The 14,912-nt window shown below is 48.7% G+C and overlaps 1 protein-coding gene across 1 annotated transcript; it reads left to right on the top strand.

The window, feature by feature from the left end:
- Positions 1-539: 539 nt before the first annotated feature.
- LOC134732302 (uncharacterized) lies at positions 540-4,852 on the top strand. The gene is made up of 2 exons (XM_063616451.1): positions 540-4,359; positions 4,448-4,852. The coding sequence occupies exons 1-2, from the start codon at positions 3,589-3,591 to the stop codon at positions 4,592-4,594; spliced, it is 918 nt and encodes a 305-aa protein (XP_063472521.1). The 5' UTR covers positions 540-3,588; the 3' UTR covers positions 4,595-4,852.
- The last annotated feature ends 10,060 nt before the right edge of the window (positions 4,853-14,912 follow it).

Here is a 14,912-nt window from a genome sequence, read left to right as displayed (position 1 = left end):
TCTTGGCTTACTGCAACCTCTGACTCCCTGGTTTAAGTGATGCTCCTGCCTCAGCCTCCTGAGTAGCTAGGATTACAGGCACACACCACCACACCCAGCTAATTTTTATATTTTTAGTAGAGATGGGTTTTCACCATGTTGGGCAGGATGGTCTTGATTTCCTGACCTTGTGATCCTTCCACCTTGGCCTCCCAAAGAGCTGAGATTACAGGGGTCAGCCACCGTGCCTGGCCTATTTTCTTTTATTTTAAAAAAATGTATTTTCATGGCTGGGCACAGTGGCTCATGCCTGTAATCCCAGCACTTTGGGAGGCCGAGGCGGGTGGATCACGAGGTCAGGAGTTCAAGACTAGCCTGGCCAAGATGGTGAAACCCTGTTTCTACTAAAAATATAAAAATTAGCTAGGCATGGTGGCAGGCACCTGTAATCCCAGCTACTCAGGAGGCTGAGGCAGGGGAATCGCTTGAATCTGGAGGTTAGAGGTTGGAGTGAGCCAAGATTGTGCCACTGCACTCCAGCCTGGGCAACTGAGTAAGACACCATCTCAAATTTTTTAAAAATTATTTTCATGTTATTTTTATTTACTTTATTATTATTATTTTATTTATTTTTCTTGTTCTGTTGCTCAGGCTGTAGTGCAGTGGCACTACCACAACTCACTGCACCTCAACCTCTGAGGCTCAAGTGATGTTCCTGCCTCAGCCTCCCAAGCAACTGGAACTACAGGCATGTGCCACCATGCCAGGCTGATTTTTCCTTTTTTTGTGTGGAGATAGGGTCTCATCATGTTGCCTAGACTGTTCTCAAACTTCTGGGCTCAAATGATCTTCCCACTTTGGCCTCCCAAGTGGCTGGGATTACAGGTGTGAGCCACTGTGCTTGGCCTTATTATTTTTAGAGACATAATCTGCCTCTTGTCACCCAAGCTGGGGTGCATTGGTGTGATCATAGCTCACTGCAGACTTGAACTTCTGGGTTCAAGCAATCCTCTTGCCTCAGCCTCCTGAGTTGACTAGGCCTATAGACATGCACTGCCATACCCAGCTAGCTTTTAGATTTTTTTTGTAGAGACAGGATCTTGCTATGTTGCCCAGGCTGGTCTCAAACTCCTGACCTCAAGCGATCCTTCCTCCTTGGCCTCTCAAAGTGCTGGGATTACAGGTGTGAGCCACTGCACCTGGCCATGTGTGTATTTTCTTTCCCCTAAATATTCTCACTGGCTGCAGGTCTGATGTGCTGTCCTTTTGGTACCTGGTGGATTAACCAGCCCCAGACACGTATAGACCAATTAGCTGAAAGACCAAAAGGCCATTTCCTGTCAGGTTTGGGCAGAGCTCAGCACCTCTGTGGTAGTCAAGGGGAGTTGATGGATAAATACCCCAACTCCCTCACCCTTGTGTGGGATGACTGAGGTTCATGTTCTACACTGACCCCTAGTGTTCACCCATGGGATTGAACTCCAGCTGTCCACTGTAGAAACCTGCTTATCAATACACCCTTTGCTGACTTCCTTCCCTTCCCTCTCCCACATATCCACCCCACTTACAGTATTTCCTGTTTATTTCCTAAATACTTGAATCCTTGTCTCAGGGTTGGCTTCTGGCAGACTCCAAACACAGACATTCTGTCTAGGCCTCTGTTTCATGTGCAAAGGGAAGAATAAATTAGGCTGTTTTCAAGGCTATGGGCATGGGGCGTGGTTCCATGGGGCTACATCTCCATTCTACCAGCTCCCTGGGGTTCTCAGTTCCTGGGGGATGGGAGATAGAGAAGGTTTTGGGGAGCAGGCCCCAAGCTTCCTCCACCCGCTGTGGTCATTCCCATTTGTTTCCACACCTGAGGCTTGCTTCTATCTGGCATCTTCCAGGAGAAGAAGGTGAATACCTCAGCCTGCCTAGGCCTCCTTGGCTAGAAGTCAGACCTCAAAGGAACCAGCAAAGAGGTGGCTGCCCAGCGACATCTATCAAAATAGCATTCAGGAGCTGGAGGGAGAGGGGATGATTGTATATAATGAAATGGTTATGAATTCTGTTACCATAAAGCAGCTTCCTGAGGCAGGGCATAGTCTCACCTGGATGACAGTCAGTGTTACAGCATTGCTTGACCAGAGCCTCCCATTGGCCCTTGGAAAACTCTGGCCAGACAGCTATAGAGCTGAAACTGAGGTGCAGGAGGGGTCCCTGGTTGCTCCATGCCACCTCCAGAGTGGTCTCTGTTTATCAGCTGCAAGGCTGTGGAGCTTTCCTGCTGGCTAGGTCCCTGCACAGCCTCAGGGATAGACTCAGCAACTGGCCACTTGCAGCCATGCCAAGAGCTCTCCCAGCTGGACATGGTGGTTCACACCTGTAGTCTCAGCTATTCCAGAGGCTGAGGCAGGAGGATCACTTGAGCCCAGGAGTTTGAGGCTGCAGTGAGCTATGACTGCACCACTGCCTCTAGCCTGGGCAACAGAGCGAGACCCTATCTCTCCCTCTCTCTCTCTCTTTTTTTTTTTTTTCCTTGAGACAGGGTTTTCACTCTTGTTGCCCAGGCTGAAGTGCAGTGGCGCGATCTCGGCTCACTGCAACCTCGGCCTCCCAGATTCAAGCGATTCTCCTGCCTCAGCCTCCTGAGTAGCTGGGATTACAGGCGCCCACCACCATGCCTGGCTAGTTTTTGTATTTTTTAGTAGAACTCCTGACCTCAAGTGATCTGCCCTCCTTGGCCTCCCAAAGTGCTGGGATTACAGGTGTGAGCCACCGTGCCCAGCTGAGGCCCTGTCTCTTAAACAAAGCTTATCTGATGTCCAGCTCCCGGGCCTGGGGTGCTGGTGTGGACCGCCTAGACTCTACAGGCTGGGTGTACCAGAGGAAGCAGGAGCAGCCTGCAGAGAGGTGGCTGATCAGGTGAGGACAGGTGGCTGGGTGGGCAGGGCTTTGACAGAAATCCCACATCATCCTTACTCCTGCCTCCTTCCTCCCATGCTTCTGGGCTCTCCTGCACACTCCAAAGTAAAGTCTGGCCCTTGTCTGGCTCCTGAAGAGTTGCCTTCAAGCTGGTGGAGTATCCTGTGTGATAAGAGTCTCTTTGTAGAGACCTCTTTGGAGGTCACACCAGAGAGTTTATGCCTTGGGCCTTGCTGTATCAGTTTGACCTCTCGAGGGGCTTGAGGCTGAGTAGCTAAGGTCAATCACACAAATGGTCAGCCATACTATGTGGCTGTTATGGGCTAAATCAAGCTTGTTTAACCCACCACCCACAGGCTGCATGTGGCCCAGGAAGGCTTTGAATGTGACCCAACACGAATTCGTAAACTTTCTTAAAACACTATGAGATTTTTTTTTTTTGCCATTTTTAGCTCATTAGCTATCGTTAGTGTATTTTATGTGTGGCCCAAGACAATTCTTCTTCCAGTGTGGTCCAGGGAAGTGAAAAGATTGGACACCCATGGGCTAAATTATGTCCCCTTCAGTCCCTTGCCAAATTCCTATGTTGAAGTCTTAACTCCTGGTCCCTTAGAATGTGACTGTATTTGGAGATAGAGTCTTCTATTCCTCCTTGGCCTCCCAAAGTGCTGGGATTACAGGTGTGAGCCACTGCTCCTGGCCATGTATGTATGTATGTGTGTATTCTTTCTCTTTCTTTCTCTCTTTCTTTCTTCTTTCTTTCTTTCTTTCTCTCTTTCTTTCTTTCTTCTTTCTTTCTTCTTTCTTTCTTTCTTTCTTTCTCTCCTTCCTTCCTTCCTCCTTCCTTCCTTCTTTCTTTCTCTCTCTCTTTCTTTCTTTCTTTCTTTCTTTCTTTCTTTCTTTCTTTCTTTCTTTTTCTTTCTTCCCTTCCTTTCCTTCCCTTTCTTTTCTTTTTCTATTTTTTTTTTTCAGGGTCTCTCTCCATCGCCCAGGCTGGAGTACAGTGGTGCGATCTCGGCTCACTGCAACCTCCACCTCCCAGGCTCAAGTGATTCTCCTGCCTCAGCCTCCCGAGTAGCTTTGATTACAGGCCCGTGCCACCACGCCCAGCTAATTTTTGTATTTGTAGTAGAGACACGGTTTCACCATATTGGCCAGGCTGGTCTTGAACTCCTGACCTCAAGTGATCCCCTGACCTTGGCCTCCCAAAGTGCTGGGATTACAGGCGTGAGCTGCCATGCCCAGCCCCGCATGTACGTATTTTTCTTCCTCCAATTTTCTTTCTCGTTGGCTGCAGGCCTGATACGCTGTGCTTTTGGTACCTGGCGGATTAACCAGCCACAGGCACATACAGACCCATTTGTTGAAAGACCAAATGCAGGTGGAGGGACTGGTCAGGTTTGGGCAGAGCTCAGCACTTCTGTGGCAGTCATGGGGAGTTGGTGGATAAATACCTCAGAGCTAGAGACAGAGGTAAGTAATTACGTTAAAATGACGACTTTAGGGTGAGTCCTAATCCAGTAGGACTGGTGCCTTATGAGAAGAGGAAATTTGGACACAGATGTGTGCACACATAGAAGGAAGACAATGTGAAGTCGCAGGGAACAGACAGCCACTTACAAGGCCTGGAGAGAAGCCGCAGAACAACCCTACCAATGATCTTGAATTTGACCTTGAACTTCCAGCCTCCAGAACTATGAGAAAATAAATTTCTGTTGTTTAAGCCTCCCAGGCTGTGGTATTTTGTTATGGTAGTCCCAGGACACTAGTGATCCTCCATTATCTGCAGGGAACATGTTCCAAGACGCCCGGTAGATTCCTGAAACCATGGGTAGTACAGAACCCTAGCTATACTATGTTTTGTTGATCTCATAACTGCCATGGCTAGTAAGGGACTAATGGGTGGGGTGTTTACAGTTTAGATGTGCCAAACAAACTTGGGATTGACATCCCGGCTTGGATGGAGTAGAATGGTGCAAGATTTCATCACGCTACTCAGAATGGCATGCAATTTAAAATGTATGAATTGTGGCCGGGCGCAGTGGCTCATGCCTGTAATCTCAGCACTTTGGGAGGCTGAGGTGGGCAAATCACCTGAGGTCAGGAGTTTGAGACCAGCCTGACTAACATGGTGAAACCCCATCTCTACTAAAAATGCAAAAAATTAGCTGGGTGTGGTGGCGGCACCTGTAGTCCCAGCTGCTCGGGAGGCTGAGGCAGGAGAATTGCTTGAACCCAGGAGGTGGAGGTTGCAGTGAGCCAAGATTGTGCCACTGCACTCCAGCCTGGGCGACGGAGTGAGACTGTCTCAAAACCCAAAACCAAAAACGTATGAATTGCTAGCACAACAGGGTGACTGTAGTAAAAAATAATTTAATTGTACATTTGAAAATAACTTACAGAGTATAATCAGATTGTTTGTAACACAAAGGATAAATGCCTGAGGGGGTGGATACCCAATTTATCTTGATGTGTGCATGCCTGTATCAAAATATGACATGTAATTCCTAAATGTATACACCTACTATGTACCCACAAAAAAACTTACAAATTGTTTATTTTTCTCTCTCTCTCTCTTTTTTTTTTTTTTTAGATGGAGTCTCACTCTGTTGCCCAGGCTGGAGTGCAGTGGCACGATCTTGGCTCACTACAAGCTCTGCCTGCCAGGTTCACGCCATTCTCCTGCCTCAGCCTCCTGAGTAGCTGGGACTACAGGCACCCACCACCACGCCCAGCTAAGTTTTTTGTATTTTTAGTAGAGATGGGGTTTCACCGTGTTAGCCAGGATGGTCTCCATCTCCTGACCTCGTGATCCGCCCCCCTTGGCCTCCCAAAGTGCTGGGATTACAGGCATGAGCCACCGCGCCTGGCTCAAAGTGTTTATTTCTCAAATTTTTCATTTAGTGTTTTTGGACTGCTGTTGACAGTGGGTAACTGAAACCTCATGAAGAAGCAGGAACTATTGTAATACAGTGGCCAACCTCCAATAAGAACCCAGAACACCTCCCAGCACTTTGGGAGGCCGAGGCAGGTGGATCACGAGGTCAGGAGTTCAAGACCAGCCTGGCCAAGATGGTGAAACCCCATCTCTACTAAAAATACAAAAAATTAGTGGGGCATGGTGGTGGGCGCCTATAATCCCAGCTACTCGGGAGGCTGAGGCAGAGAATTGCTTGAACCCGGGAGGCAGAGGTTGCAGTGAGCCGAGATCGCAGCACTGCACTCCAGCCTGGGCGACAGAGAGAGACCCCGTCTCAAAAAAACAAAAACAAAAACAAAAAACAAACAAATAAAAAACAACCCAGAACACCAAGGCTTGGGTCAGCCCCTCTGGTTAGCAACACTCTGCACCTGTTGTTACACATCGTGGCTGTGAGAATTAAGCATTGTCTGCACAACTCCACTGGGAGGGAACAGCTGGAAGCTCATGCCTGGTGTCTCCTAGATGCTGCTCTATCTGCCTTTTACCTTTGCAGATTTTTTTTTTTTTTAAACGGGGGCCAGGTGTGGTGGTTTACACCTGTAATCCCATTGCTTTAGGAGGCCAAGGAGAGAGGATCACTTGAGCCCAGGAGGCAGAAATTGCAGTGAGCTGTGATCACACCAGTGCATCCCAGCCTGGGTGACAGAGCCAGATGCTGTCTCAAAAAAAAAAAAGGGGTCTTGCTCTGTTGCCCTATCTGGAGTGCAGTTGTGCAATTCTAGCTCACCGCAACCTTGAACTCCTAGATTTGAGTGATCCTCTGACTTCAGCCTCCCAAGTAGCTGAGACTACAGGTGTGCATCACCACGCCTGGCTAATTTTTAAAATTTTTTTTGTAGAGACGGGGTCTGGCCATGTTGCCCAGGCTGATCTCAAACTTCTGGCTTCAAGTGATCCTCCTGCCTCAGCCTCCTAAAGTGTTGGGATTATAGGCATAAGTCACTGTGGCTGGTCCTTTGCAGATTTTAATCTGTATCTGTTTACTGCAATAAACCATGAGTATAACAACATTACTGAGTTCTGTGAGTCTTTCTAGCAAATCATTAAAGGTGAGGGATGCCTTTGGGACCCCCAACCACAAAGGTTTACACAAACAAAACCACCTCTATTTCCTGCCAAGTTCCTGGCAAATGGACAATTGGGAGGATTGTCCCAATCCATCTCTGCGACCTTCAGCCCAAATCTTAGTGAATCTTTCTTACATTTTCCAGGAAGTGGCCACTCCTACTGGCTAGTCCGCTTTTCACTCCCCAGAGTCCCACATGGGGGCTGCTCGCTCCTCCTGGGACAGGCCTTGAGTTGCTCCAAGCTGCAGTATGACCTTGGGCAAGTCACCCACCTGGGAGGCTACCAGCATCATGAGGGAGGGAGAGGCTGGGTTTTGAGGTCACACCAGCCTGGGCTGGATTCTCCCACTCTGCCCCTGATCTGACATGTGGCCTTGGGGTGGTCACTTTTCCTCTCTGAGCCTCAGTTCCTGAATCTCCAGATTTACTTTGAATCACCCAATAAAATTCCACATGGAGAGAAGGAAGTGTTCTTGTACTTTTTTTTTTTTTGTCACCCAGGCTGGAGTACAGTGGTGCAATCTTGGCTCACTGCCACCTCTGCCTCCTGGGTTCAAGCGATTCTCCTGCCTCAGCCTTGAGTAGCTGGAGCTACAGGTGCGCACCACCACACATGGCTAATTTTTTTATTTTTTTTATAGAGACGAGGACTCACTGTGTGGCCTATTCCAGTCTCGAACTCCTGGCCTCAAGCCATCCTCCCACCTTGGCTCCCAAAGTGCCGGGATTACAGGCATGAGCCACTGTGCCCGGTCTGTTCTTGTACTCTTAATACAGGCCTGGGCCGTGTGCAGTGGCTCACACCTGTAATCCCAGCGCTTTGGGAGCCAAGGTGGGAGGATGGCTTGAGGCCAGGAGTTCAAGACTGGAATAGGCCACACAGTGAGTCCTCGTCTCTATAAAAAAAAAAAAAAATCAGCCATGTGTGATGGTGCATGCCTATAGCCCCAACTACTCAGGAGGCTGAGGTGGGAGGATTGCTTGAGCCCAGGAGGTCGAGGCTGCATTGAGCCATGATCACACCACTGCACTCTAGCCTGGGCGACAGAGCGAGACCCTGTCTCAAAAAAAAAAAAAATTTACTGGATAAGATTGGCTCAAACCTCTTCCAGCATGCTTGCTAAGATTTTAGAGAATCTCCAGATTATTTTCTGTCTCTTGTTGTTGCTGAATTAAGGAGTCCCACCATCTTGCTGGTTTTGCTCTGTGGGATGAGGCACCTGGCTTCTGAATTTCAGCAGAGTCCCAGTCCCACAAGGCACCTGAGTGTGGGACAGGCATAATTGAAGGTTGGGGGTATCAAAGGAGGAGTACACCTCTCACTTAACCTTGACCGTAGGTATCTTTCTTCCAACTCAGCAGCCTAGTTTGGCTGCCCCATCTGGTATTTCTAAAGCCTTTCCATCACACTGCCTCATTCATCCATTCATTCATTCATTCATTCATTCATTCAGAAAATATATTTTGTGGCTGGGTGCAGTGGCTCATGTCTATAATCCCAGCATTTTGGGAGGCTGAGGTGGGTGGATTATTTGAGGTCAGGAGTTCGGGACCAGCCTGGCCAACATGGTCAAACCCCGCCTCTACTAAAAATAGAAAAATTAGCCGGGCGTGGTGGCGGGCACCTGTAGTCCCAGCTACTTGGCAGGCTGAGGCAGGAGAATCACTTGAACCTGGGAGGTGGAAGTTGCAGTGAACCAAGATCGCACCACTACACTTTAGCCTGGGCGACAAAGTGACAGTTCATCTCAAAAAATAAAATAAATAAAATAAAATAAAATAAAAAAGAAAATTGTTTTTCTTTTTTTTTTTTTTTTTTTTTTCTGAGACAGTCTTGCTCTGTTGCCCAGGCTGGAGTGCAGTGTCACGATTTTGGGTCACTGCAACCTTTGCCTCCCGGGTTCAAGCGATTCTCCTGCCTCAGCTTCCTGAGTAGCTGGGATTACAGGCATGTGCCACCACGCCTGGCTAATTTTTGTATTTTTAGTAGGGATGGGGCTTCACCATGTTGGCCATGGTTGGCCAGGCTGGTCTTGAACTCCTGACCTCAGGTGATTGCCCGCCTTGGCCTCCCAAAGTGCTGGGATTACAGGCGTGAGGCACCGTGCCTGGCCAGAAAACATACGTTGAGTGGCTACCGTACTAATCATAGGGGCACAGAGGTGCAAAGATAAACAAGATAACAATTTCAGCCCCCAGCTCCCAGCTCAGTCAAATGGGTGAAACAGACATTAATCAAAGGATTACACAAACTAATATAAAACCACTGCAGTGAGGAGGCTGGGTGCGGCAGCTAACACCTGTAATCCCAGCACTTTGCGGGGCTGAAGCAGGTGGATCACTTGAGGCCAGGAGTTCGAGACCAGCCTGGCAAACATGGTGAACCCCATTTCTACTAAAAATACAAAAAATTAGCCAGGCGTGGTGGTGCGTGCCTGTAATCCCAACTACTCGGGAGGCTGAGGCAGGAGAATCATTTGAACCCAGGAGGTGGGGGTTACAGTGAGCCGGGATCGCCCCACTGTACTCCAGACTGGGAGACAGAGCAAGACTCTGTCTCAAAACAAAACAAAACACCCCACAAAACCACTGCAGTGATGGAGAGATCACTGACGATGAGAGTGATGATGAGAGAGGGGATAGTGAGTGTAACATTAGGGCAACTGATGTAGCTGGGCAAGGGGTGGGGGTTAGAGGAGGCTTCCTTGAGGAAGTGGAGTTTGTACTGATATCTGAATGCCAAGCAGGAATTTACTTGGGAGGGGTCGGGAAGAGGGAACAGCATTTGCAAAGGTCCTGTGGCACCAGCTCCTTATCTTCTGATGGTTTTCAGCCCACTTCACCTCTCACGTTTTGGTCTTTCTTGGTCCCCTTAACTCTTGTCACTCCCATCCCTCTATACCAGGGTTGGCAACCTATGGCCCATAGGCTAAATTCAGCCATTGAGATAAAAATAGTTTTGCATTTATTTTTATTTTTATTTTTTTAAAGTTTTTTAGAGACAGTGGTCTTACTCTATCCCCCAGGCTGGAGTGTAGTGGTGCAATCATAGCTCACTGCAGCCTTGACCTCCTGGGCTTAAGTGATCCTCTTTCCTCAGCCTCCTGAGTAGCTGAGACTACAGGCATGCACCACCATGTCCAGCTAATTTAAAATTTTTTGTAGAGATGGGGCGTCTCACTATGTTGCGCACTCCAGTCTCGAACTCCTGGCTTCAAGCAATCCTCCTCCCTTGGCCTCTCAAAGTGCTGGGATTACAGGCATGAGTGAATGCACCTGGCCTAGAGTAGTTTTAACATTTTAAAAGTGGTTGAAAACAAACCCAAAGGCTGCACGGTGTGACGTGTACTATGATATGAAATGGAAGCTTCTGTGTTTATAAGCAGACTTTTAGTGGAACACAGCCAAGCCCCATTCCTTGCCTTTTTTTTTTTTTTTTCTTTTTTCTTTTTTTTTTTGAGACGGAGTCTCGCTTTTTCACCCAGGCTGGAGTGCAGTGGCTCAATCTTGGCTCACTGCAAGCTCCGCCTCCTGGGTTCACGCTATTCTCCTGCCTCAGCCTCTCCGAGTAGCTGGGACTTCAGGCGCCCGCCACCACGCCCGGCTAATTTTTTGTATTTTTAGTAGAGACGGGGTTTCACCGTGGTCTCGATCTCCTGACCTCGTGATCCGCCCGCCTCAGCCTCCCAAAGTGCTGGGATTACAAGCGTGAGCCACCGCGCCCGGCCAATTCCTTGATGTCTCATCTATGGCTGCTTTCGCCAGACAGCAGCAGAGTTCAGTCATTGTAACGGAGATGGTAAGGTCCCTAAAGCTGACAATATTGACGACCTGGACCTTGACAGAAAAAGTTTGCTGACTCCAGATCTATGGCGTGGATCACTGGCAGGTTCATTCTGAAGCACAACCCCACCGCCTATCCTCCTTAAACCTTGTCATGATCCCACTCCCCGTGGTCCACAGACCGTGTTACTCCCAGTGCCCTCCACTGGCCCCCTGCAAACCCAGCTCCCCTTTCACTCTGGGCTCAGGCCACACCGGTCTCCGTGATTTCTTTAAACAACAGGCTCCTTCTCATCATGGAAACTTTGCACCTGTTGTGCCCTTCCAGGGGGAGATTACACCTAAGGGACATGGACCTGGGCCAGTTCACAGCTAGAATACAAGTTTCTGGGAAACCCCTCCCCCCCAAACAAAAACAAAAACAAAAACAAAAACAAAAAAAAAACCAGGTTTAAATCCAATTTGTGAAATGACATTATTGCCACCTAGTGGCCACTTCTCTAATTGTAGTTTTCAGAGCTTTTAGGGCGGTTGGGAAGGTTCCCTTCCGGACACAGTGGCTAGAGCGGCACCCCAAATCTGGTTCTCCTGTATCTCTGTACCTAAAGCCTAGTTGGGTCCCGGTTATCTACAGGTCCCCCATCTAGCCCAGTGATGCTCAAACTTTTAAATTGCAAACTTTTTTTTTTTTTTTGAGATGGCGTCTCGCTCTGTCACCCAGGCTGGAGTGCAGTGGCGCGATCTTGGCTCACTGCAAACACCGCCTCCCGGGTTCATGCCATTCTCCTGCCTCAGCCTCCCGAGTAGCTGGGACTACAGACGCCCGCCACCACGCCTGGCTAATTTTTTGTATTTTTAGTGGAGACGGGGTTTCACCGCGTTAGCCAGGATGGTCTCGATCTCCTGACCTCGTGATCCGCCCGCCTCAGCCTCCCAAAGTGCTGGGATTACAGGCGTGAGCCACTGCCCCCGGCTTTTTTTTTTCTTAAAGACAAGAGTCTCATTATTCTGCCCAGGCTGGACTCGCACTCCCGGGCTCAAGCGATCCTCCGTTAAGCCTCCTTAATAGCTGGGACTTCAGGTGCACTCCACTGCACCTGCCTGCGGTGATGTTCAAACTTTAAGGATCATATGAATGTCCTGGGGAATTATGATCAGTAGGTGTGGGACAGAGTATGAGCCTTCATTCTAACAAGCACGATGATTCTTCTGGTTCATGTATCACTTTGGGTAGCAGGCTCCAGTTTTTCTGTAGAAAATAAGTCATTAAACTTGCTTGGTAAAGGGACAAACAGTAATTTTTTTTTTTTTTTTTTGAGACAGGGTTTCGCTCTGTTGCTCAGGCTGAAGTGTAGTGGTGCAATCACAGCTCACTGCAGCCTTGAACTTCTGGGTGTGCGATCCTCTAGCTTCAGCCTCGTGGGTAGCTGGGACTACAGGTGCACACCACCGCACCTGGTGAATTTGTTAATTTTTATAGAGATGGGATTTCACTGTGTTGCCCAGGCTGGTCTCAAACTCCTGGACTCTAGCGATCCTCCCCCTCCAGCCTTCCATAGCACTGGGATTATAGGCATGAGCCACTGTACCCAGCCAGAATTTCATATACTTTTAATCTGTCATAGAATCTTCTTCTTTTTTAAAATTAATTTTTTTCCTTTTTCTTTTTCTAGTATCCAGAATCTATTCTATTCCAGAAGAAGTAGTCCTCCCCCTCCCTTCTCCCCCTCCTCCCCCTCCTCCCCCTCCTCCCCCTCCTCCCTCTCCTCCCCCTCCTCCCTCTCCTCCCCCTTCCTCCTCCTCCCCTTCTTCCCCCTCCTCCCCCTCTTCCTCCTCCTCCCCCTCTTCCCCCTACTGCCCCTCTTCCCCCTCCTCCTCCTTCTCCTTCTTCTTCTTCTTGATGGAGTCCTGCTCTATCGCCCAGGCTGGAGTACAGTGGCATCATCTTGGCTCACTGCAACCTCCGCTTCCCGGGTTCAAGTGATTCTCCTGCCTCAGCCTCCCAAGTAGCTGGGATTACAGGTGCCCACCACCACACCTGGCAAATTATGGATTTTGAGTAGAGATGGGGTTTCACCATGTTGGCCAGGCTGGTCTCGAACTCCTGACTTCAGGTGGTCTGCACACCTCGGCCTCCCAAAGTGCTGGGATTACAGGCGTGAGCCACCGTGCCCGGCAATATTGTTCTTTTATTTTTTTTCCAACCATTTAAAAATGTTAAAATTTCTTAGCTCTGCAGGCCATGTAAAAACAGATCACAGGCAGGATTTGGCCTTGGGCTGTAATCTGCAGGTTTCTTCTCTGGACTCTGAATTCTAAACAACATCATGTTCTCATCAAGGTCTGGCCCTCTAGGATGGGTTTGCTGTTTGAACCTCGGCTACCACTTATTGCCAGCTTTACCTTTCAAGCTTTAACTTTCCCCTCTGTGAAAAAAAGGTGTTATACTATTAGGTTGGTGCAAAAGTAATTGCTGTTTGCCATTGCTTTCCTTCTTTCTTTTTTTTTTTTTTGAGATGGAGTCTCGCTCTGTCGCTAGGCTGGAGTGCAGCGGCACGATCTCGGCTCACTGCAACCTCCGCCTCCCAGGTTCACGCCATTCTCCTGCCTCAGCCTCCCAAGTAGCTGGGACTACAGGTGTGCACCACCATGCCTGGCTAATTTTTATATATATTTTTTAATTGAGGCGGAGTCTCGCTCTGTCACCCAGGCTGGGGTGCAGTGGTGTGGTCTAGGCTCATTGCAAGCTCCGCCTCCCGGGTTCACGCCATTCTCCTGCCTCAGCCTCCAGAGTAGCTGGGACTACAGGCGCCCACCACCACGCCCGGCTAATTTTTTGTGTTTTTAGTAGAGATGGGGTTTCACCATGTCAGCCAGGATGGTCTTGATCTCCTGACCTCATGATCCGCCCGCCTCGGCCTCCCAAAGTGCTGGGATTACAGGTGTGAGCCACTGCGCCTGGCCAAATTTTTGTATTTTTAGTAGAGATGGGGTTTCACCATGTTGGCTGGGATGATCTCAATCTCCTGACCTTGTGATCTGCCCGCCTCGGCCTCCCAAAGTGCTGAGAATACAGGCATGAGCCACCGTGTGCGGCCTGCCATTACTTTCAGTGGCAAAACCACAATTACTTCTGCACCTACCTTGTAGGGCTCTTGCTTAACACTTACTGAGATTGTGCGTATAAAGGAGTTAGCATTGTTCAGATAATAAATCTCGGTTGTCATCATCATTATTGTCATCACGCTGATACCCAGTAAGCGAATCCATGCAATTTAAATCCTTCATCCTTTTCTCCAGTTCTAACTCAGGGTCCCTTGACCAGAACACATGATCAATCGTAAACTTGAGAGGATGTACTGGGACACAGGCTTTGTAGGCTGCTGACATTTCTTAAACTAACTGTATTTGTTCTCTAGCAATGTCGTAACAAAGTACCACAAATCAGGCCAAGTGTGGTGGCTTACACCTGCAATCCCAGCACTTTGGGAAGCCGAGGAGGGCAGATCGCTTGAGACCAGCCTGGGCAACATAGGGAGACCCTGTCTCTACAAATATATATAGCTGGTTGCAGTGGCATGGGCCTGTAGTCCCAACTACTCAGGAGGCTGAGGCGGGAGGATTGCTTGAGCCCAGGAGTTTGAGGTGAGGTTGCACTTTAGCTATGATTGCACCACTGTACTCCAGCCTGGGTGACACAGTAGATCCTGTCTCTCTCTAAGAGAAAAAAAATTTAAGAAGTACCATCAACTAGGTGACTTAAACAATAGAAATCTATCGTCTTACAGTTCTGGAGGTTAGGAGTCTGAGATCAAGGTGATGGGCCAGGTGCAGTGGCCCACGCCTGTAATCCCAGCACTTTGGGAGGCTGAGGTGGGCAGATCACTGGAGGCCAGGAGTTCAAGACCAGTCTGGCCAACATGGTGAAATCCCACCTCTACTAAAAACACAAAATTAGCTGGGCGTGGTGGTGGACACCTATCATCCCAGCTACTTGGGAGGCTGAGGCAGGAGAATTGCTTGAACCTGGGAGGTGGAGGTTGCAGTGAGCCAAGATCGTGCCACTGCATCCAGCCGGGATGACAGAGCAAGAATCCATCTCAAAAAAAAAAAAAAAAAAAAAAAAAGAAAAGAAAAAAGAAAAAAGATAGATCAGTTGTCAGCAGCTTTGACTCCTTGGTTCCTTCTGAGAG

This window comes from Symphalangus syndactylus, chromosome 13 (genome assembly GCF_028878055.3).
Source record: "Symphalangus syndactylus isolate Jambi chromosome 13, NHGRI_mSymSyn1-v2.1_pri, whole genome shotgun sequence".
Taxonomy (NCBI): domain Eukaryota; kingdom Metazoa; phylum Chordata; class Mammalia; order Primates; family Hylobatidae; genus Symphalangus; species Symphalangus syndactylus.
This window is presented reverse-complemented; position numbering and strand designations above follow the sequence as displayed.

Coding starts and splice junctions, on each gene's coding strand:
- LOC134732302 (XM_063616451.1), top strand. CDS start 3,589: ATGTATGTATGTATGTGTGTATTCTTTCTCTTTCTTTCTCTCTTTCTT. Junction 4,360..4,447: donor CCTCAGAGCTAGAGACAGAG/GTAAGTAATTAC, acceptor ATTTGGACACAG/ATGTGTGCACACATAGAAGG.